At 40.1% G+C, this 24,460-nt stretch overlaps 1 protein-coding gene across 1 annotated transcript in view; it reads left to right on the forward strand.

Moving 5' to 3' along the window:
• LOC137255976 (coiled-coil domain-containing protein 93-like) overlaps positions 1-23,326 on the forward strand; it is a 56,116-nt gene extending 32,790 nt beyond the window's left edge. The window contains exons 18-23 of the mRNA XM_067793606.1: positions 258-366; positions 1,269-1,351; positions 3,236-3,273; positions 3,720-3,804; positions 4,378-4,491; positions 21,986-23,326. Coding sequence (XP_067649707.1) covers positions 258-366; positions 1,269-1,351; positions 3,236-3,273; positions 3,720-3,804; positions 4,378-4,491; positions 21,986-22,030 — 474 coding nt within the window. The 3' untranslated portion in view covers positions 22,031-23,326. The remainder of the gene's footprint in view (positions 1-257; positions 367-1,268; positions 1,352-3,235; positions 3,274-3,719; positions 3,805-4,377; positions 4,492-21,985) is intronic.
• Positions 23,327-24,460: the final 1,134 nt, after the last annotated feature.

Here is a 24,460-nt window from a genome sequence, read left to right on the forward strand (position 1 = left end):
ATGCTACAATATAGGTGGATTATTGCTGAGTGTTAACCAACCAACCAACCAACCAACCAACCAACAGCAAGATAAGGATAATAATATGCAACCAGCTTAAGTCCAGACCAGTGAAGTCAGTCACACACACACATTTCGGCTTCTAAGTATATGCAGTCATCCTGAATACAGCTGATGTTTATTACTACTACCAACCTGCCCTGATATTTTTAATCTTGGGTGACACTCGTTTGAGATTCTTTATGTGTATGTGACAGGCCCGGAAGAATCGTGAGATCGCCGGTCTGCAGCGGAAGATAGATGAGGTTCCAACTAGGGCCGAACTCAGTCAGTATCAGCGCAGATTCGTGGAGCTGTATAGCCAGAGTAAGTTACTGGGTTTCTTCCCTTAGATGTGCCAGGAATCTGTGATTGTGGGTTTGAATCTCAGATTAGCCTTGGTTATGTTTAAAGGTTTGTCTGCATCTTACTTCATTTGTAGGTTTCACAAACATAGACAACGTCTGAAACCTATGCAAAATTCCTCCAACATGGAGCTGTTGCACTGTGGACCTGTGAGATGTAGGTTATGATTGGCCTTCACCAACCCATGCTTTTCATAAGAGTCAACTAACGGGATGTTATGCTCATTATGTGAAAGACTCTGGTTCAGTTCTACACATGGGTTTAATGTGTGAAAGACTTGGGTTCAGTTCTACACATGGGTTCAGTGTGTGAAAGACTCTGGTTCAGTTCTACACATGGGTTTAATGTGTGAAAGACTTGGGTTCAGTTCTACACATGGGTTCAGTGTGTGAAAGACTCGGTTTCAGTTCTGCACGTGGGTTTAATGTGTGAAAGACTTGGGTTCAGTTCTACACATGGGTTCAGTGTGCGAAAGACTCGGTTTCAGTTCTACACATGGGTTTAATGTGTGAAAGACTTGGGTTGAGTTCTACACGTGGGTTTAATGTGTGAATGACTCGGGTTCAGTTCTACATATGGGTTCAGTGTGTGAAAGACTCGGGTTCAGTTCTACATATGGGTTCAGTGTGTGAAAGACTCAGGTTCAGTTCTACACATGGGTTCAGTGTGTGAAAGACTCAGGTTCAGTTCTACACATGGGTTCAATGTGTCAAAGACTCGGGTTTAGTTCTACACATGGGTTCAGTGTGTGAAGCCATTTCTAGTGTTCCCTGACATGATATTAATGGAATATTTCTGATAATTATGTACACCCCAACTGACACAACAAAGGGTAAGAATTCTAGATGTGGTCTGTGTTACAGTTGCAGCGAAGCACAAGGAGACAAAGCAGTTCTACACACTGTACAACACTCTAGATGACACCAAACTCTACCTGGCCAAGGAGGTACAGTGTTATTTCACATACTGATATTGGACATTAGTGCTCACTTAATCGCTAGAGTTTTTGTGCAGAGTTGCCTCCCTTAGAAGTTACAGAATCTGATTCCATTCAGATTCAAGATTGGCCCAGATTGTGACTCTGGGTAATGTTTGCTGGTTCATTCATTGGGGTATGTGACTTTTCAGGCAGTCTTAGCTATGTAAATGTAAGAGTGATAATGTCAAGTACAGTTCAAAGTAGACTTAAAGGGGCATTGATGCGGAGCAATTTCCATGGACTGGTGTAAACTGTTATTGTTTTCCTCCCGTGAGTACCCGGATGATATCCCAGAATTTGTGACTGGTTCATGACCTCTGCTGCGCAGTCCGTATGCGCCACTGATAGTTTAATTATAGACAGATCAACTGAGGTGAAGTCATTTTTACTTCATTACAAATGTATTATGAAAACAAATGAAACACTTTGAAGGTTAATCATCTGCCAGTGGTAGAAATGGTAAAAAAACTATTAGGACTGAAAAATAACGAAGCCAATGTATGTCTCTATATTTTGTCTCATAACCCTAATTAGTTTATTGTCATATTTGTATGATTTTGAAAATTAATAAAAGAACACACGGTCTGCTTATACTCACAGTCAATTTCTAACATAACAGCAACATTTATACATTGTATATATTGCCAATGTGGATCCTATTTCACACACATATGCGATCTAGTGTGCGTTTTCTGTCATATAGATTCTGCTGAATGCTACAACAAATAAATTAAAACAAAATGCAAATAATGAATGTAAACCAGACTAATTTTATAGCAACAATGTCAGGCTACTACCTTGTTCAGGAATGTATCCATCAATATCCACGTAAAAGAAATCGTATTCCATTCATCTGCAGCTGGTAAATAATCCTGCTCTGTGTCGCGTGTCTTACAACTGTCTAATTTGCGAAAAAGTAACACATCGTTTCACATCTTTCGTTGGTGAAAACCTGATAAACCTCTCATTGGTCACCCAAGATAGCACACCTGGCAACTAATTGTATGATGTCCGCTATTCTAAGTAATTTAGTTAACCAATAATGAGCAAATCAATCAATCGACGCAAGGGTGGTTAGTTCTTTGAAGGGAATACCATGGATATTTTTAAATAATGGCATATGATGGGTATCCGGCCTCCTGACTTTCTTTGGTGAAGAAATTCTGCTAAGATGGACAGGAGCCCAGTCCCTTTGTCCATCACGGTGGAAGGAGCGGGCGCTGACCAATTTGCAGTTTGGTTTCGTAATTAGACCGTTGGCGAGAAACATTAGTCACTCCGCATCAGTGCCCCTTTAAACCATTCTCACTCATTACTGCTTCTGAGGTGGTCAGCATGCTAGATCTCCGTAACTTCCATTTTCCTTCCTGCAATAACTAGACAGATAGTTCCACAACAGAAAGTCTGTTTAAGGCAGCCTTCATCCCAATTCACAAATTCCTTAATTCAAGTCAGTATCTGTTATTATTATTTTCAGACCCGTGAAGGTCCCGGGGTAGAAAATGTCTTCAGCATCCCATGCTTGCCATAAAAGGCGACTGTGCTTGTCGTAAGAGGCGACTAACGGGATTGGGTGGTCAGGTTCGCTGACTTGATTGATATGTCATCGGTTCCCAGTTGCGCAGATTGATGCCCATGTTATTGATCACTGGATTGTCTGGTCCAGACTCGATTATTTACAGACCGCCGCCATATGGCTGGAGTAAAAGTGCGGCATAAAACTAAACTCACTCGCGCACTATTATTATTTTGACTGTCCCTGGTTTAACGCTTGACCATCAAAATGGAAAAAGCTAAAATGTTGCATAAAATGTGTATTGCCATAAACTGATAGATGTGTTGTAATTTCAGTTCAACCTGCTGAACTCCATCCATGACAACTTTTCTCAGTAAGTGTTGACATCAGTGTCACAGGAGATCATTAGATCCATGGTAGAGTCCTACCAGCTGATACTATTACACCAAGTTAATACCAGTCCAACCAGCTGATACTATTACACCAAGTTAATACCAGTCCAACCAGCTGATACTATTACATCAAGTTAATACCAGTCCAACCAGCTGATACTATTACACCAAGTTTATACCAGTCCAACCAGCTGATACTATTACACCAAGTTTATACCAGTCCAACCAGCTGATACTATTACACCAAGTTAATACCAGTCCAACCAGCTGATACTATTACATCAAGTTTATACCAGTCCAACCAGCTGATACTATTACACCAAGTTTATACCAGTCCCACCCTTCAATACCACTGATGATCTGATATTTGGTTAGACACCCTTCCAACCTCCATTCACTCACTCACTCAATATTTGGGATGTTTCAGAGCTATGTCATCTCAGGCCAACAAGGATCAGTTCCTCAAGCAGTTTGAGCAAATTGTGGAAGGAGTGAAGGGCAACAGAGCAAAGGTCAGTTCTGGGGTTTTAATTCATGTTCAGTATATGGAGATTTGGGCCCCAATCCACAAAGCGTCAGTGATATCACGACCTGTGATAAATCTGCAGTTTATTATTGGCTTACGAATGTTGTAGCACTCATACATTTTGTGGATCAGGTCCTTGTCCATTTCGGGGTATTTTGACGTTAGTTTTGAAAGAGATGCCAACAATAACTATCACACAGGGCCATTTTCTACAGATGGAAACGGGAAACTAAATGTAAAACTTGTGCCAAGAGCTAAGAAGCTCTACCTGAATCTTTTGTTGGAAACTGAAGCAACTATGTAAGATTGTTGAAGGAAACTGTTAACAACTGTAGAAAACAGGAAACTATTTTGATGGCTGTAAGAAACAGGATAACCTTACTGTTGACATCTAGTGTGGAAAACTGGAAACCATCCGGTATTACTGATATACAAACTATCCTCTTTAGTCTACTGTATGGTGAAACTTGACACTGCAGGATGAAACTGGAAGAACAGCAGTGAGAAGACAGTGGTCAGGTTATAGCAGAAACTGAGATTTGACAATTTGTTGCTTCAGGTGGAGAAGAAGAAACAGGAGGAGAAGATGAAGAGGGACCGTCTGAACGATGACTATCTGAACCTAGTTGAGCAGCAGAGGCTGTACTTCAAGACTGTCAAGGACTTCAAGGAGGTAGGTCATGATGTTGGCAGTGAGTCTGTACTTCAAGACAGTCAAGGACTTCAAGGAGGTAGGTCATGAGGTTAGCAGTGAGTCTGTACTTCAAGACTGCCAAAGACTTCAAGGAGGTAGGTCATGATGTTGACAGTGAGAATGTACTTCAAGACTGTCAAGGACTTCAAGGAGGTAGGTCATGAGGTTGGCAGAGGTGAGTGTACTTCAAGGATTAAGGACTTCAAGGAGGTAGATCATGTTGTTGGCAGTGAGTCTGTACTTCAAGACTGTCAAGGACTTCAAGGAGGTAGGTCATGATGTTGGCAGTGAGTCTGTACTTCAAGACTGTCAAGGACTTTTGGGAGGTAGGTCATGATGTTGGCAGTGAGTCTGTACTTCAAGACTGCCAAAGACTTCAAGGAGGTAGGTCATGATGTTGGCAGAGGTGAGTGTACTTCAAGGATTAAGGACTTCAAGGAGGTAGATCATGTTGTTGGCAGTGAGTCTGTACTTCAAGACTGTCAAGGACTTCAAGGAGGTAGGTCATGATGTTGGCAGTGAGAATGTACTTCGAGACTGTCAAGGACTTCAAGGAGGTAGGTCATGATGTTGGCAGTGAGAATGTACTTCAAGACAGTGAAGGACTTCAAGGAGGTAGGTCATGATGTTGGCAGTGAGAATGTACTTCAAGACTGTGAAGGACTTCAAGGAGGTAGGTCATGATGTTGGCAGAGGTGAGTGTACTTCAAGGATTAAGGACTTCAAGGAGGTAGATCATGTTGTTGGCAGTGAGTCTGTACTTCAAGACTGTGAAGGACTTCAAGGAGGTAGATCATGTTGTTGGCAGTGAGTCTGTACTTCAAGACTGTCAAGGACTTCAAGGAGGTAGGTCATGATGTTGGCAGTGAGAATGTACTTCAAGACTGTGAAGGACTTCAAGGAGGTAGGTCATGATGTTGTCAGTGAGAATGTACTTCAAGACAGTGAAGGACTTCAAGGAGGTAGGTCATGATGTTGGCAGAGGTGAGTGTACTTCAAGGATTAAGGACTTCAAGGAGGTAGATCATGTTGTTGGCAGTGAGTCTGTACTTCAAGACTGTGAAGGACTTCAAGGAGGTAGGTCATGATGTTGGCAGTGAGTCTGTACTTCAAGACTGTCAAGGACTTCAAGGAGGTAGATCATGATGTTGGCAGTGAGTCTGTACTTCAAGACTGTCAAGGACTTCAAGGAGGTAGGTCATGATGTTGGCAATGAGAATGTACTTCAAGACTGTCAAGGACTTCAAGGAGGTAGGTCATGATGTTGGCAATGAGTCTGTACTTCAAGACTGTCAAGGACTTCAAGGAGGTAGGTCATGATGTTGGCAATGAGAATGTACTTCAAGACTGTCAAGGACTTCAAGGAGGTAGGTCATGATGTTGGCAATGAGAATGTACTTCAAGACAGTGAAGGACTTCAAGGAGGTAGGTCATGTTGTTGGCAGTGAGTCTGTACTTCAAGACTGTGAAGGACTTCAAGGAGGTAGATCATGTTGTTGGCAGTGAGTCTGTACTTCAAGACTGTCAAGGACTTCAAGGAGGTAGGTCATGATGTTGGCAATGAGAATGTACTTCAAGACAGTGAAGGACTTCAAGGAGGTAGATCATGATGTTGGCAGTGAGTCTGTACTTCAAGACTGTCAAGGACTTCAAGGAGGTAGATCATGTTGTTGGCAGTGAGTCTGTACTTCAAGACTGCCAAGGACTTCAAGGAGGTAGGTCATGATGTTGACAGTGAGAATGTACTTCAAGACTGTGAAGGACTTCAAGGAGGTAGGTCATGATGTTGGCAGTGAGAATGTACTTCAAGACTGTCAAGGACTTTTGGGAGGTAGGTCATGATGTTGGCAATGAGTCTGTACTTCAAGACTGTCAAGGACTTCAAGGAGGTAGGTCATGATGTTGGCAATGAGAATGTACTTCAAGACTGTCAAGGACTTCAAGGAGGTAGGTCATGATGTTGGCAATGAGAATGTACTTCAAGACAGTGAAGGACTTCAAGGAGGTAGGTCATGATGTTGGCAGTGAGTCTGTACTTCAAGACTGCCAAAGACTTCAAGGAGGTAGGTCATGATGTTGGCAGAGGTGAGTGTACTTCAAGGATTAAGGACTTCAAGGAGGTAGATCATGTTGTTGGCAGTGAGTCTGTACTTCAAGACTGTCAAGGACTTCAAGGAGGTAGGTCATGATGTTGGCAGTGAGAATGTACTTCGAGACTGTCAAGGACTTCAAGGAGGTAGGTCATGATGTTGGCAGTGAGAATGTACTTCAAGACTGTGAAGGACTTCAAGGAGGTAGGTCATGATGTTGGCAGAGGTGAGTGTACTTCAAGGATTAAGGACTTCAAGGAGGTAGATCATGTTGTTGGCAGTGAGTCTGTACTTCAAGACTGTCAAGGACTTCAAGGAGGTAGATCATGTTGTTGGCAGTGAGTCTGTACTTCAAGACTGTCAAGGACTTTTGGGAGGTAGGTCATGATGTTGGCAGTGAGTCTGTACTTCAAGACTGTCAAGGACTTCAAGGAGGTAGGTCATGATGTTGGCAGTGAGTCTGTACTTCAAGACTGTCAAGGACTTTTGGGAGGTAGGTCATGATGTTGGCAGTGAGTCTGTACTTCAAGACTGCCAAAGACTTCAAGGAGGTAGATCATGTTGTTGGCAGTGAGTCTGTACTTCAAGACTGTGAAGGACTTCAAGGAGGTAGGTCATGATGTTGGCAGTGAGAATGTACTTCGAGACTGTCAAGGACTTCAAGGAGGTAGGTCATGATGTTGACAGTGAGAATGTACTTCAAGACTGTCAAGGACTTCAAGGAGGTAGGTCATGATGTTGACAGTGAGAATGTACTTCAAGACTGTCAAGGACTTCAAGGAGGTAGGTCATGATGTTGGCAGTGAGAATGTACTTGAAGACTGTGAAGGACTTCAAGGAGGTAGGTCATGATGTTGTCAGAGGTGAGTGTACTTCAAGGATTAAGGACTTCAAGGAGGTAGATCATGTTGTTGGCAGTGAGTCTGTACTTCAAGACTGTCAAGGACTTCAAGGAGGTAGGTCATGATGTTGACAGTGAGAATGTACTTCAAGACTGCCAAAGACTTCAAGGAGGTAGGTCATGATGTTGGCAGAGGTGAGTGTACTTCAAGGATTAAGGACTTCAAGGAGGTAGATCATGTTGTTGGCAGTGAGTCTGTACTTCAAGACTGTGAAGGACTTCAAGGAGGTAGGTCATGATGTTGGCAGTGAGAATGTACTTCAAGACTGCCAAAGACTTCAAGGAGGTAGGTCATGATGTTGGCAGAGGTGAGTGTACTTCAAGGATTAAGGACTTCAAGGAGGTAGATCATGTTGTTCACAGAGGAAAATGTACTTCAAGACTGTCAAGGACTTCAGAGATGTAGGTCATGATGTTGGCAGAGGAGACTGCAGCTGAAATATTGCTGAATTTTACTCATATAAATATACGGACCATCTCACAGCAAAAATAACCTGGTTTCCGCAGTGCGGAAACCTGATGGAAAGTGGACTGAAACTTAAGTTTCCACCAAGAATCCAGTGAGTTTCCGTTCTTTTGCACTGAGTTTCCGCAATGACGGAAACTTTCAATTACCCACTTTCTAAGGGTTTCCGCACGGTATCCGTTACCCATGCTCCAACAAGTTTCCGTTGAGTTTCAGTTAAGTTAGAGATCCATCAGGTTTCCGCAGGGTTTCAGTCACCAAGACTCCATCAGGTTTCCGCAGAGTTTCAGTTATCAGGACTCCATCAGGTTTCCACAGAGTTTCAGTTACAAACTGACCTACATAGTTTCCGCAGAGTTTCTGTTGCCAGAAAACTTTCCACAGTATTTCATTTACTCGGGTCACAGGAGTCATTCAATGTGTGTCATTGCATAAAACATTCTTGTTACTCCTGGTTGGCAAAGACAATATAAGGAGTTTATGTACAATCATCGAGTATACAGAAAGAAAAACAAAAGATACAATAAGATTCACTGTTTTATTTTCAGACAAATATGGATCAAACATATATCTAATAAATAATAAAAAGATATAGCACTAGATAACAGATCAACATTTGTAACTTATGACAAAAATATTTCTAAAAACATGCTATAACAGTTGCATCCCTTGACTCCTCCTGCACCTCCTTACGCTGACACAGAAAAACACACCCCAGTCAGTCAATGCTAAACATATAATAACACACACCATGCAATACAATACAACAATGAAATGAAATGCAATAAAGAACTTAGGTTAGTACAAAAAATGTATTTAAAGTAAATAAAGGTCTCTTTGAAAATAGATAAAAATTAAGATTGAATAAAATTGTATTAATTGAAATACAATCAGAATATCAAAACTATTAAAGTTTTACATTGAGAATAATTCAATTTTAATTGATCACAGATAAAATTGCGTTCATGTGATCGATTAGCTATTTACTAGCCCACTTGGGCATCCTTCAGCGGATATCTCTGTCATTCTGGTTGGATGCCGCATCCTGGTCTTAGCTTGTTGGCCTTAGCTTTGGTGGTGGCGTTGAAAATTGTGGTTGAGTCCAGTGCAGACGTCTTGAGTTTAGATTCCCAAGTAAAGGGGTAAGAGAGCAATAAATTGGCATCTTCTTCATCACTCACAACTAGTGAAGTCATTTCCAAGGTAAGTATAGTTGAAACCCTTTCCTTTCGTCGATCTGGCCAGTCAATAGTTTTCAGGCTTTTCATGCGCAGTGCAATTTTCTGAAAATTAAACAAAAATCAATCAACAGATAAACCATAATGCCAAGATGGATTGCAAGTTATTAAAAAGGAAGTGTCGTGAAAAATCATTTACTTTATTAATCACCCCAACACAAGTTAAGCAGTTCATCACATTTAATGACATATCCTTTTTTCTTATGGACACACAATCTGTTGCTCGGAAGTGACATGTAGTCACTGAAGTGTAGTAACATGTTTATATATCATCATTAACTGACTTGATTCTTATGTTATGATTTATGAAATTATGATCTGAATCATGTGTTACATATCTTAAGAATGTAAAAAGCAATAATCCATAAACGTTTTAAATGTATATTTCAGGAACTTAGAATCTGTCATCTGACATTGTAATGAGAAGAGTTGCTACATGTTAATATTCGAATATACTTACGGATTTTTTGGGTTTTTTGTTTTGTTTTTTTGCTGCTGCTGTTCTGTGTGACACTTTCTTTCCGGTTTCTTGTCTACTGAGATCATCACGCCTGTTCCGCCACACTCTACAAAGCGCTTCTGAAAATAAATGTTTAAAGTACTATACAGCATGTTTCACACATTTTAGTTCATCTGTTAGGCAAAGGTATTTATATATGCCATGCTGGCTGGGTTACTGAAGTTAACTCCCATAAATCTGTCTTTACACTATTAATTAAATCATTAGCTATTTATAATGACAGGCAGGTGAGTAAAAATTACCTTCACAAGATCCTATTGACCATCCTTGATCGTGATATAGTCACTTGTTTCTTTGACTACTATATTCATAGAGTCCTCGTCATCGGCTTTACTGAAATAAAAACAAATGTCATTTTCCTTGCACTTCATTCAATCATGCATCCAACACAATGTCTAATTAAAATTAAAGATCGTCAGTGAAAATTATACAACCAAGTAAACTACAGATTTATCACTTTGAATACATATATTGTTATGAAAGTTTACCATTTTTTAGTTAAATGATTTGAAATAACCTCCAAAAAGGCTAACCATCCTTTGTGTTATTTCATGCAAATTCTATGTACATCCTGTTTGTCAAAGTTATGCAACCGGTAAGTGAACAACTGACATAAAGATCATGATAAAAGAAGTTTAGTTATATCACATGACATAACCTTGCAGCAATTAAGCATTGTAAAATCAAGGGGTCAGTTTGATGGCAATTTCACACAGGTGTAATGTTAAACTGATTTAGTTTACCGGCTATTCAATTCCATTTGCAAATGATACTTTCATGTTTTTTTTCATTTTGAGAAAACGTACGTAGGGAAGTGAATAATATCAGTAGAGGACGTAACGTGTACGCGAGACGGTCTCCCGTTACGCGTACAAGTGACTACCTGAGAGGGGGTCACTCATACGCGTGACTCCCTGATCACAGAGAGAGAAATTCTGCATGTCACACAAAAACATGTCTAAAATTGTTATTTGTGAAAATAATTAAACAAAAGTTGCTACAGTCATTGACAGATGGTCAAGTTATTGGATGACGTGAATGAAAACATAAAAAGAGGAAATTAAATTGTCAAAAAATGACAAAAATGTGCAAAATTTGAGCAAAAATTGGCGATATTCAACTGCGAATTTCACCTATGTGCATAATTTTCAGAAACTTACATTTAGTATTTTCTGAAAGCTCATTTATCGTAGATTCATAATATATATGCAGTTTTCGATGCACACCAACGCACACCTGTTTGTTATTGTGTTGAAACATGTTTACTTTCTTCGAAACCGCGCGAATCGTCTCGCGTGGAAGTGACCGGGTTAGCGTGTCATTAATGGGAGGTAACTGATGCCTGACTAAATTGCCCAGTCAAAACATCCGTCTTGAGTCTGAGACTGTGTGAAGCGTGCGTAATGTACATGGCGATATTTCTTGCGTTACATCAAAGGGGTATAATAAATTTAAACAAAATCACGAATAACATTTTTTCATACGGACTACTCTTTTGTTGGAAGTATAATCGTTGGAAAACACGATTAAGAGTGGGGGTCACTTCTACCGATGTAAAAACAGTTTTACGTTTTATGTTAGCTGCCATACCAGTAGATATTAGACTTCAGACGACAATTTTCACCTATGTGTACACTTCACATAAACATGATTTTCATATTTTCTGAAAGCTTATTCAACGCAGATTTACCTCGTACATGTACTTGTTCGTGTACATTAACGCACATAGGTGTATCATCGTGTTGAAACAAACCTACCTTCCTCCCACCGCTCGTCACAGACACACACAGCGTCCTCACAATATAGTTACGCGTACGAGAGACGCTTCCCAGAAGCACGAACAAAAGTAGTCAGTTTTTGACGGCAATTTTCACCTATGTGCACATTTCACACAAACATGATGTTTATATTTTCTGAAAGCTTATTCCATGCAGATTTACCTCGTATAAGTACTTGTTCGTGTACACGAATGCACATAGGTGTACACTCGCGATGAAACACATCTACTTTCCACCCACCGCTCGTCACAGACACACACAGCGTCCTCACAATTTCGTTACGCGTACGAGAGACGCTTCCCAGAAGCACGAACAAAAGTAGTCAGCCTTTGACGACAATTTTCACCTATGTGCACATTTCTCACAAACATGATGTTTATATTTTCTGAAAGCTTATTCCATGCAGATTTACCTCGTATAAGTACTTGTTCGTGTACACGAATGCACATAGGTGTACACTCGCGATGAAACACATCTACTTTCCACCCACCGCTCGTCACAGACACACAAACGGCCTCACAATTTCGTTACGCGTACGAGAGACGCTACCCAGAAGCACGAACAAAAGTAGTCAGCCTTTGACGGCAATTTTCACCTATGTGCACATTTCACACAAACATGATGTTTATATTTTCTGAAAGCTTATTCCATGCAGATTTACCTCGTATAAGTACTTGTTCGTGTACACGAATGCACATAGGTGTACACTCGCGATGAAACACATCTACTTTCCACCCACCGCTCGTCACAGACACACAAACGGCCTCACAATTTCGTTACGCGTACGAGAGACGCTACCCAGAAGCACGAACAAAAGTAGTCAGCCTTTGACGACAATTTTCACCTATGTGCACATTTCTCACAAACATGATGTTTATATTTTCTGAAAGCTTATTCCATGCAGATTTACCTCGTATAAATACTTGTTCGTGTACACGAATGCACATAGGTGTACACTCGCGATGAAACACATCTACTTTCCACCCACCGCTCGTCACAGACACACAAACGGCCTCACAATTTCGTTACGCGTACGAGAGACGCTACCCAGAAGCACGAACAAAAGTAGTCAGCCTTTGACGACAATTTTCACCTATGAGCACATTTCACACAAACATGATGTTTATATTTTCTGAAAGCTTATTCCATGCAGATTTACCTCGTATAAGTACTTGTTCGTGTACACGAATGCACATAGGTGTACAATCGCGATGAAACACATCTACTTTCCGCCCACCGCTCGTCACAGACACACACAGCGTCCTCACAATTTCGTTACGCGTACGAGAGACGCTTCCCAGAAGCACGAACAAAAGTAGTCAGCCTTTGACGACAATTTTCACCTATGTGCACATTTCACACAAACATGATGTTTATATTTTCTGAAAGCTTATTCCATGCAGATTTACCTCGTATAAGTACTTGTTCGTGTACACGAATGCACATAGGTGTACACTCGCGATGAAACACATCTACTTTCCACCCACCGCTCGTCACAGACACACACAGCGTCCTCACAATTTCGTTACGCGTACGAGAGACGCTTCCCAGAAGCACGAACAAAAGTAGTCAGCCTTTGACGACAATTTTCACCTATGTGCACATTTCTCACAAACATGATGTTTATATTTTCTGAAAGCTTATTCCATGCAGATTAACCTCGTATAAGTACTTGTTCGTGTACACGAATGCACATAGGTGTACAATCGCGATGAAACACATCTACTTTCCTGCTACTGGCCACAGACACACACACCGCCCTCACAACATCAACAGACGTTCGAGAGGCAAATGTAGTCGGTTTTGACGACGATTTTCACATATGTGCCAGTTTCATAGAAACATTAACTTAACATGTTCTGAAAGCATATTCAATGCAGATTTACACTATACAAGTACTTGTTCAAGTACACGAACGCACATAGGTGTGGCATCGCGTTGAAACACATCTACTTTCCTCCCACTGCTCGTCAGACACTCAAACCTTACTCACAAGATCGTTACGACTACGAGAGACGCCTTTTGCCACGGGAGCAGACCCGGTGCTCAATATGTTCACTCGCATCAGGTGGTAAGTAACTTCGGAGGACTGCATGATCTTTAATAGTTTAAGCAAAATGTATTCTTGAACACACTGCATGCAGGAATTACCACTCATTTCCTTAAGTTTTATGTCATTGTCATCAACACGTAATGTTATAGAAATGCGATTTCTCCACTTTTAAACAGATGACGTGAATGTGATAAAAAAAGAGAGTTATTTAGACGGAGATTTATGTATTCATATATATTGTTTCCAGTCTAAGTAAACTTAGCCTCAGTACTTTTCCTTACGCTCCATTACTGAGTCTAACAAAACCTTATGGGAGGTCGCGTCAGGTAACCTTTGGGACTGACCAATCAGAACACAGCTCTCCAAATCGCGAAAGTGCACATTCGCACACACCTTTTGAACTTTTTATCTCGAAAAGGTTCGTACCCGAACGATTCCGAATGTTGTTTAGCGTATGATCGCTTCTGGGTGATTCACACGGCGCACATTACAACCATGACAACAGAGTTAACTGTCTCCGAAAACAGTGTTTTGGCAATATGCAAGGGATCTCATCTTGCAGAAATATTAGCCAATGGTCACCATGTCAACAGAAACCCCAAAGCGTATATATCGCAGGTCAAATATCTGTATTTTCTGCGGATTGTTGTTTGTGGAGAGAGCTGTGCCCCTAAGTAGTAGCCGTTGTCTGATTGGTTAAATCTATATAACCGTCTCGCTATTGATTGGACGGTCATAGGTCGCTCAAAGGTTGCCTGATGCGACCTTCTGCTAGGTTTTGTTAAACTCAGTGGTGGAGTTTAAGGAATAACATTGAGACTGAGTTTACTTAGACTGACATTGTTTCAAAGCTGTATTATTAGTCAACTACAGCAATAAAATCAGTCGAGCCATCCCTGTTACACACGGAAGATGCCACTTCCCTGAGCAGATTTTGCTCACCTACATATCAACTGAATTTTTGTCACAACTGAATAAACATGATTCTGTCTTTTACCAGCTTAACAACACCAAACAAAATAGTTAGCATTTAATTGTGCGTTTTTAAGTTTATCACGGACGATAAAAGCATCGTAAGCAGGAAACTGCACAGTGGCTGGCAGTGTCCACAAGACAGCCGTGTCAACTGTCTGCAAATATGCTGTCTCCAAACCCAATAAATGGGTATCCAGTCTCCTACCTGTATATTCAGGGCTAATCAACTGCAGTCATAAACTATGCCTGACTGCATCCTCTTCATTCCGGCTTAATCATTGCTGGAAAACAGTGTCGTGTGTGATATTGCATAATCTGTGTGAAATTTATTTGTGTTTCATTCTGTCAGGGGACAAATACAATTCGCCGTACTGAAGAATTTTGAACATGCACCTGTGTCCGAGAATATATAACTATTTCCATAGTTATACTAAATACATATAAAACAGTCAGTGAAAGGTTACGTAATTATGACAAATAATGCAAAACTCCCTGGTATACACATATTTCTTCACTCTGCAGATGATGGCTGAAAAGGCTGTCCAAACCAACATGCTGGACTGTAGCTGGGTCTGGTTGTCTTCTCCTGTCCATGCTGTCGTCCAGGAAGGAAAACCCTTCCTATTTCACGCATATACATAAAATATATATTTCTGTGTTGGCTTTGAATGTATTGTTTTTATCTATGAATACTGTTTAAATCATGCAACATATGTCATATTTGGGATTTCACTTTCTTAGTTAAGTACAAATTCTAGTACTTTTTTCGGTTGAGTCCCATCCGGGATTCGAACCCGCACCCTCAGAGTCAGGCACCTAATCGCCAGCACACAAAGTCAGCCGCCTAGCCCGCTCAGCCACCGCGACTTCCACAAAATGAAAGTCGGACAACTGGTAGTTTAGACTGCGTACTTTGTGTACCCCTCTGATGAGTGTAAATTGGCACGGCTCCCACGGCCGAAAGGATGTTTAAATCATCTACCAAAGTAAAAGATAGGAAAGCCTATGATAGTGTTGACAACGACGCACAGCACTTTCAAGTACTCTTCGAAGATAATCAGTACAAGAATAACTCCTTCATACCAAAACAGAACACTTTGAAAAACATTATAACATTAAGCAATAAAACTCTGTTTATAAGTCGTCGATCAGTAATGCTATGGACAATATTTTGAGTTTGTAATCATCTGGAACAATTTTATTCCTTTCTTCCTCATAAATATGTCATCTCATTATCACGTGAGAGATCGTTATCACGTGATCAGTTCAATCGGAATGAAGTAATAAAACGCTATTTTGCCCACCTCCATGCGACTTGAATATTTGTCACCACAAAATAAACATTTCTATGGCCTTTCACAGATTATCAAACACAAACAGGAAACGGAATACATATAATTAGCATTTAATTATGTGTTTTCAAGCTATCATAAAATATACCTCGAACGACAAAGGCACCGTAAACAGGAAATTGCACAGTCGCCCCCCGTGTCCACCAGATAGCCGTGTAAACTGTCTGCAAACTCATTAGATGTACACACCCTGAAGTAACGTGCTGTACTGCATCACACCTGTTGCCTGTCTCCACCTGTATATTCAGTGATACCCAACTACAGTCATTAACTATGCCTGGCCGCGTTCGGCCCAGTCTTCACTCCAGTGTCACGTGTGTGATACAATAAATTGCGTAATCCAAATGAAAGTTAATTGTGTTGCATTCGGCCAAAAAGATGAACCAAGACAAGCACAATTCGCCGCACTGATCTATTTGAAATATGTACCTGTGTTTCATAAACAGCTGTACTACATACTGTGATACATCTAAAACATTCAGTGAAAGCTTCATACATTTTCGTTTTTATAACAAATAATGCAATGTTCTCAGGAATGTGCGTGTTCCCTCATTCTGCTGACTCCTGGCGGAAACGGGCATTTGGCCGTTCCCAGTCCAACGCAGCATGCAGGATTATACACGGGGCTGGTTGTCTTCCACTGGCCATGCTGTCTTCCAGGAACGAAAACCTTTTCTGTTTCAAGCATATACATAGAATATGTGTAAACAAGAAAGTCCCAGTTTTTACCTGAAGTATAGATCTGGTAATGTGTGTTGTTAGTTTTGTTGTAGAAAAGGTATGTATGCAAATACGTATGTATTCGATCTAATTGAAGTTGCCTGTGTGTGTACAGGGTAAGTGAAACAACACATTCTTACCTGAATATACTGTGCACACTGAAGGGGATGGAGGAATGATGTCTTCCAGGATGAGGGATGTTACGCAAATCGCCGACATGATGCACAATTCTTCAGAAAATGATGATTTGTAGACTTAACATGATCTTACCGAATGCGTAATGTATTCGCCAGGTCATATGGAGTTTGATCGAAAGAGGGGGCGAAAGATATTAAAACCTGCAGGGGGCGTTATGTTTCCTTATTTATATTTGTATTTTCGTACTTTTTTCATTTCGAAATTATGTCACAATGTGTGATTTCTTTTTTTAAATGCCTTTATCAAATCATGTCAATTTCCGAAGGCATAAATTAGGTTCAATTCACTTATATGCATTTTCATGATCAACAAGTCATCATTCGCAAGCTGGACCGTACAGAGGAACACCATCCTCAACTTGCAATAAGCAAACACGAGATCAGTGAGCCGCTCACCAGAAACCTTATAAAAGTTACCGTCTAATTAGTTTGTTTTCTTCCCAACTTCTGTCATTTTACACAATGCACATCTATTTACGGTGGTCTTAAAAGAAACATCATTTCTCTTTCAAGAGGTTCAGAAACGCTAATGCGGGCATAAACTGATATGTACTCTGGAAGATACGATATCCACATGTCAACACCATGAGCTGTAATGAAATATCGAAGCAGGTATTTTAGTATAACACTAATTTTGATCAGTACGAGATGTCAGCTTTGGCTGGCACTGCGAGTCCCTTTTTTCAGTGTGCTGTGTGGAGTTACACAATGGACGTACGTCACTTCCGAAAAATATGCAAATGAGTTAATAGTTTTCGCAGGATTACTTTTGACGAAATTGGCAAAGTTTTGATTCATGCAAGATGCGGTAGGGGTCGTATTAGTTTCAAAATATTCTGTAACTTTCTGCAAGATGATTACGTTGACATTTCCACCAGTAATACATTCAAATGAAATAAATCACCTTTTCATGAGCGATGAGTTGATTTTTGTGTAATTGGCATGTGTAAACAGCCGACCTTGGGCCGTGCCGAAAAAATCGAAAATACAGAGGCCAAGTATGCATCAACCTAGGATGATTGTAAATATTTTGTCGGACAAACAACTTGTATTCTGCAGGTTGTAATCTGTTCAGTGCAAATGACGAAAGCGTGGCATCCGAGATCGAAAAACCTGTTCATTCACGACTGTCAAGTACCCCACCACCCTTGGGGATTTTACGGGACGCTTTAATTACCCTGCATCGTGTTCGCACCCAATCGAGGTGGTTCCACGGTGATTGAATTAATTAGGGGGAAGCGCTTCAGTTAGTACCGCGGAGCGCACCGTCTCGCGGACAAGAGACGATAGGCCGTCTCGCGTACACGTTACGTCTCGGACTGATGAAATATTCAAAGTGAAATTACCTAGTAACATGAGCACATACCTTCGATAGACAAGGGTGATCGTCCAGGAGCAGTCGTGTCAAGATTTTTCTCACAACAGCCTGAAGGATTAAATCAAATACGTTAAATATAACAGGTATATATATAACAGGTATATATATGATTAAGCTCAACACATATGTATTGAATTACTGACAAATTACATGAAATTTCAAATGTATCCTACGCAAAGCTAACAGTTTCTTATATGAATTTAGTGTTTGCCTCAAATAGTTCAGAAACACAACTGACCCCTCTGAGCGAATTTGGGGGTAAAAAATTTAATTTCACTAATGATCCAGGATTGCATTTAAGAAACTACACCGAAATGTTGCATTGTAAAAGCCCATCATTTTTATCATTCTTTAAAATATATCTGAATTGGTGAAATATATCTTGCAATACCCAGTACACTCATGAGTGAACCACTACATATGGCGGATCTTTGTGATGCAGATCGTAATTCATCCCCACTCCCCAACACCTTTTGTACAAGTGTTAACCGAGTTGCAACGCAAAAATTTCATTCACTAATGATCCAGGATTAACAGGAGCACCAAAATCAAAAGTCTGCTCCTTTAAACTTAAATAAATACTTGTGGTTAGTACTAAGATAGTTACTTACAAATACAAGCTTGGTGTATTCTATACCATGTCGATCTATTGAAATGAAATATAAAAAAACTTATTTTTCAGGCCTATTTTACTTAGATTTTACGATAACATTTAAAAATAATACGAGCGAAAATATGCATTCGCGGGATAATCTTTAGAATCTATCCGGATTTCTGTCATTGACGCAATAATTCTTTAAACGTTATTTGACAATAAAAAAAACCCTCGGTCTTACCTGACACATCCGAGGTACTCCGAGTTCCTCGCATCCGTTCTCTGCTTTCTTCTCCAAGTCGCGAATTCTTTCGTCGAGTGCTTTTGGGGAAAGTGAGGTGGCCGTGGCAAAGTTTACACGACGCAGCCATCTTATGCTTAAAGTTTTGAAAATAATTGCTAGGAAAACAAATTTGTTCCTACCCGCCAAACAAGATGGCGTCTCGCTAACACTCACGGGAAATACACAGCTTTGTCATTGTTTTTTTAAAAATAAATCTAATGTGACCATTTGACAGTAGATTTCCGCGTTCTACAACAAAAGAGGAGGGTACGCCCTGTTGTGAGTTGTTTTTGTAACAATTAGATAGTCTCGCGTGGACGTGATCCTGTCGCCATTCGTTTATTTGTTTACATTGCCGACATCAAAGGGGAGTGTGAAAAGTGGAATTCAGCGGATTGAATGTAAGTACTCAAAGTGACAACAGTGGGCAGTTATGGTTTTAGCAGTCTTTTCAGTTTTTTAGCGTCACTGATTGTTTTTTCTCAGTGTCAAGCATCAATATGTAGGCCTTGTGATTATTAACAGTGATTAATTGTGAAAACGTGTTCACCTTCCTTTAACAGGCCCGAGTCCTACTGATTTAGCACTCATGGGAAACTTTATTGTGGCAAATAAGTTATTTTCTAAGATCCTGTCAGGAGAAGGTAGTATCCGGATATATTTCTACTGGATGGACCCCCCCCCTCCCCACGTACCATGTAAGTAATTTACGCACAGTGCTCACGGGGGTTAGAAATATTAACATTGTTTGCTCTTCTCAGTTATACACCCAGATCTACTATCCCTATCTACCCTTTACGTTAACTTGATGAATACCTTTACTACTATTACTAATATAATTTGGTGATGTGTCACAATTTCTTTCAAACCTTAATTCATTTGTCAATGTGAATGAAGAATAAAGTACAATCCCACTGACCCTTTGGTTATGATTTGTACATGCATAATTTCTGTAGACTATTCGTGGCACTTTCTGCTGCAGGGACACAGTTCTTTGTGGACATTGCGACAAGTAATTGTCAAGAAAGACAGCCTAAAATCACGAGAAATAAGTTTCTGAAATATGGTTGGTTTCTACAATATTTGTTTTAACATGGGTACCCAGAGATATTCCGTATATATGTCTTCGTTATATCTATTCATATAATCTGTACTCCAGAAATATTTCAACCAAGTCACATCATACATTTATTAGTTCATCAAATTATCTAGTATCTTATGTTCTGTGACAGTTCTGTGTATTCAGTTGTCCCAGTTAATCAGTTTGATTTGATATTTGTTTTATAACCATTAAAACCTTGTCCATCAGTACATGTTGCATGTGTTAGCCCTACAATGCATTGACATTATCATCACACCTCAAGTTTCATATTTCTGAAGGAATCATTGTGTCAGTTATTTGATTTACAGATATGGATTGTGGACCAACAAACTCGGAGAATGACAAGACGCCTTCATTGGTATTTATAATTCACGCTATATTATCTGTTATATGCCCGGTAAGGGAATTTCTATTATAACAATATTATTCATATAGCTTTATAATGAAGCAGACACTATGTAAGTGCATACAACAAACCTTTTTGACCTCACTCAAAGTGTAAAGCGTAATATATACATATATTTTAAATTCCAGGAGAAATACGGCTTTTCTGTCCTCACTGCCAGACGTCTGTTTCAAGAAAAACACGTTATCTCCATCTCCGTAACGACAAGATGTTTGTTTGTTTGTAAAGATTTTTCGGGTGAATGACAAATGTTTCATCAGGTAAGTCATCCAAGAATTTTTAGATTTCACTAAAAATCGAGTTTGCACTGTCACTTTGCTATCCATGTTTAATATATTTAATGTATGTATCATACATGTAACTGTAATAACTGAAAGTGAGCAAATGGTAATACGTATTTAATATTTGTAATACATGTTATCTGCATTATCATATATATTGCTGTGTTTCATTCATTGGAAATGTTAAGATTTTACAAGCTTTTCTTCAGTGAATTGTCTTTCAGTTGAATTGATGATTCAAACTGAATGTCCTTTTCCTTTCCAGACACTGACAGTGACCAAGATATTAACAGCACATTCAAGGTTTGCGAGCTATTACCACCACAATGTGAGAGCCTGATTGATTCGGATTCAGATGTTTCGCCAGATATTAACCAGGACTCGCATACAGCAACAAACATCTACAGAAGAACAAAGCACTTTGTGTAGTGACTAGCTCGTCTTCATTCAGTGTGCCAACTTCCTGAGCAATGCTTGTGTGGAGAGAATTCTGTTACTCTTCTCTGAGCGCGCCAGTTTCTTAATACAGCGAATTGTGTACTACTGCAACTGCCCTGTTGCATTAAAATGTGACCTTTTCTAAGAAATGAAACAGTTGAATCATAACATTTCCAGAGTTTGTTTTTTGTTCAAATAAATATGTATTAAATATAACAAGATAATACAACATATTTCAGCTTTCTAAACTAACCGAACTCTCATTGTCATCTTCCTTGTACAAAAACCTAGCGGGAACCTACATTACCCAAGATCCACAAGGTTTCCGCAAGACCAGAAACTAACTCACTCCAGCTATAAAGGTTTCAGTAAACTGAAACTAAATGGAAACTTCCAACTACAGTTTCAGTTGACGGAAACATGACGGAAACTAAGACTTGTTAGTTTCAGTTGTGGAAACTATGCGGAAACTCTCATTGCGCGTTTCCTGAAACTGAAACCCAGCGGAAACCTACATTACCCAGTATCCATCAGGTTTCCGCAAGAACGGAAACCGAGTTATTTTTGCTGTGTCTGATACTCTTGAAAGAGCCTTGTGACTTTCAAACTTGTTTGTTCCATAAAATACTCAAAAACAATGTAGCCTTAATATTTAAAAACATTCTTTTGATTCAGTCTTTGCATTTCCATTGTTTTCCAGGAATGTCGCAGGAATGAAACTCTCCTCCGGAAGATGAAGGGATAATGAACTGACTGAAGCAATTTGTCCTGAACGTGTGCAATGTGATGTGTGATGATTATGATTCCTTACTGAAGGTCAGGCTTCTCACAGTTGCCATCTTGTTGATGTGAAAACATTCCACCAGTTAAGGGAGGTGAACCAAGTAGATAGTGTTTTGTTCTCTAGTACTTTTCTCCCAACATCACTCAGACTAGCATTTATGGAAGATGATTCAAAGAATTCAAATCAAGCTTGTACTTCACAATGCCTGATCAGCTCAAGGTAACCTGATGTTTACTCTATGAATACATGTATCTTATGCCCCTTTGGCCCACCTTCTCAGACCCCCCACTCTCCACCCCCACCTTCTTGAACACACAGGGTGGTGGGGTAGCCTAGTGTCAAAGTGACCTATCATGCCGAAGGCCAGATTCAATTCCCCAGCATGGGTACAGTCTAGAAGCCTATATCTGGTGTCTCCCTTCATGCTATTGCTAAAATATTGCTAAAATATTGCTAAAATATTGCTAAAATATTGCTAAAAGCTGTAGGAGTGAAACAGTTCGATATACTGCAATGTAATAAAAAAGGTATTTTTGTTTTTCGTCACTTTGTAAAGCTTTCTAAACTTTTTCACAGAAGTCTAGAAGTGAAACGATTTTGTCATAATCATAAGACGAGTACAAACCTTCAAAATGAATGCTAATTTATATACCCACCTAGGAACTAAACCTGTAATGTGAGACGTTAACCCTGACCCAACATCCAATCTAGGTACGAAAAACTTGCCCCAAACATACGGTAATTATGGTTGGCAATATACAGTAATTTGTATAGAAACAAACGCTTCCATTTAAGTTGAAAAGGAGCACAGGTGAGATATGAGTTTCAAAAACTGGGCTCGGCGGAAGGGAAAATTATGTGGATATGGAACCCTGAGACAAATTAAGTACAAAGTAGCCTTCACTAATTTCAGTTGCAAAGTTTTAACAGACATTTTGAGATATGGTGGTGTATGTAAAGGGAAGCAACTCAGAGATTACTCTTTGTTCTTTAGCCAACTATCTGTGATGGGAATCAAGTGTTTTATGAGCAGATCAGAGACAAGTGTGAAGAACAAACTTTAGTATCCAACCCATTTGGTTCTGTGGTATTTGAATATACAACTTTCAGAAATCAGCACAGTGGTGTACAATTTTAAAAACCTGTCAGTGATATTGTTGAATTTTCTTATGAGATAATAAAACATAATATTTCCGTGGAACTATTGTAACTGTATTGATAAATAAATGCAAGTAAAAATGACTTCATACACAGAAACTACATCTAGGTCTTGTTTTGTTGTAGAAAGGCATATTGGGAAAAAATCACCCAGATCATGCTGTGTTAGGTGAGGTTGTTCCCGGATTTGGAAAAAGGGGATGCTTGATATTCAAACCCCACAATGACTGGTTCAAGTGCACATTTAACTTGTAGGGTGTTAACGAAAAGGTGGGTGTTTTATGTCCATGTCAACAAGTGAATGGGGCGATGGTGTAGCCTAGTGGGTACAGTGTTCACTGTTATGTTGAAGACCCAGGTTTGATTCCCCATATGGATACTCTGTGTGAAGCAAATTTGAGGTGTCCCCACCATGATATTGCTGGAATATTGGACCCGTGAAGGTCCCGGGGTGGAATAGGCCCTCAGCAACCCATGCTTGCCACAAAAGGCGACTATGCTTGTCGTAGGAGGCGACTAACGAGATCGATTGGTCAGGCTCGCAGACTTGGTTGACACATCATCGGTTCCCAATTGCACAGATCGATGTTCATGTTGTTGATCACTGGATTGCCTGGTCCAGATTGGATTATGTACAGACCGCCGCCATTGCTGGTATATTGCCGAGTATGGCGTAAAACTAAACTCATTCACTCACTCACTGGAATATTGCTAAAAGCGGCGTAAAACCACACTCACATGCTCGCTCAACAAGTTACTGGTTTGTGTAACAGCATGTGAGGTGTGGCAACTTGACAACGTTACCACGAGGGCCTTCTACAGACTGGCTATGTCCACAGCCATTAACAAGGCGAGGCTAAACACTCAGAAGGACCCACAGGGAGACCATGAGAGGATCTTGTCAGCAATGGTGACACACAAGAGGAATTGTGAGAGGAACTTGTCAGCAACGGTGGCACAGAAGAGGAATCGAGAGTTCATCTCCGACAAGGGTTCACTTGCACAACAGGATCTTAGTGCTACAGTGATTGTAACTCCCATTCTCCAGCATAGGTGTAAGATAGACATAGTGCTAAGATCGCTCTGTGCAAGTGAGGCCAGAGGGCAGTGGGGTAGCCTAGTGGTTAAAGCATCTGCTCGTCTAAATCCGGGTTTGATTCCCTACATGGATGCAATGTGTAAAACTCATTTTTTGGTGTGCTGTCTTGATATTCCTGAAATATTGCTAAAAGC

This window comes from Haliotis asinina, chromosome 11 (assembly GCF_037392515.1).
Source record: "Haliotis asinina isolate JCU_RB_2024 chromosome 11, JCU_Hal_asi_v2, whole genome shotgun sequence".
In the NCBI taxonomy this organism is placed as follows: domain Eukaryota; kingdom Metazoa; phylum Mollusca; class Gastropoda; order Lepetellida; family Haliotidae; genus Haliotis; species Haliotis asinina.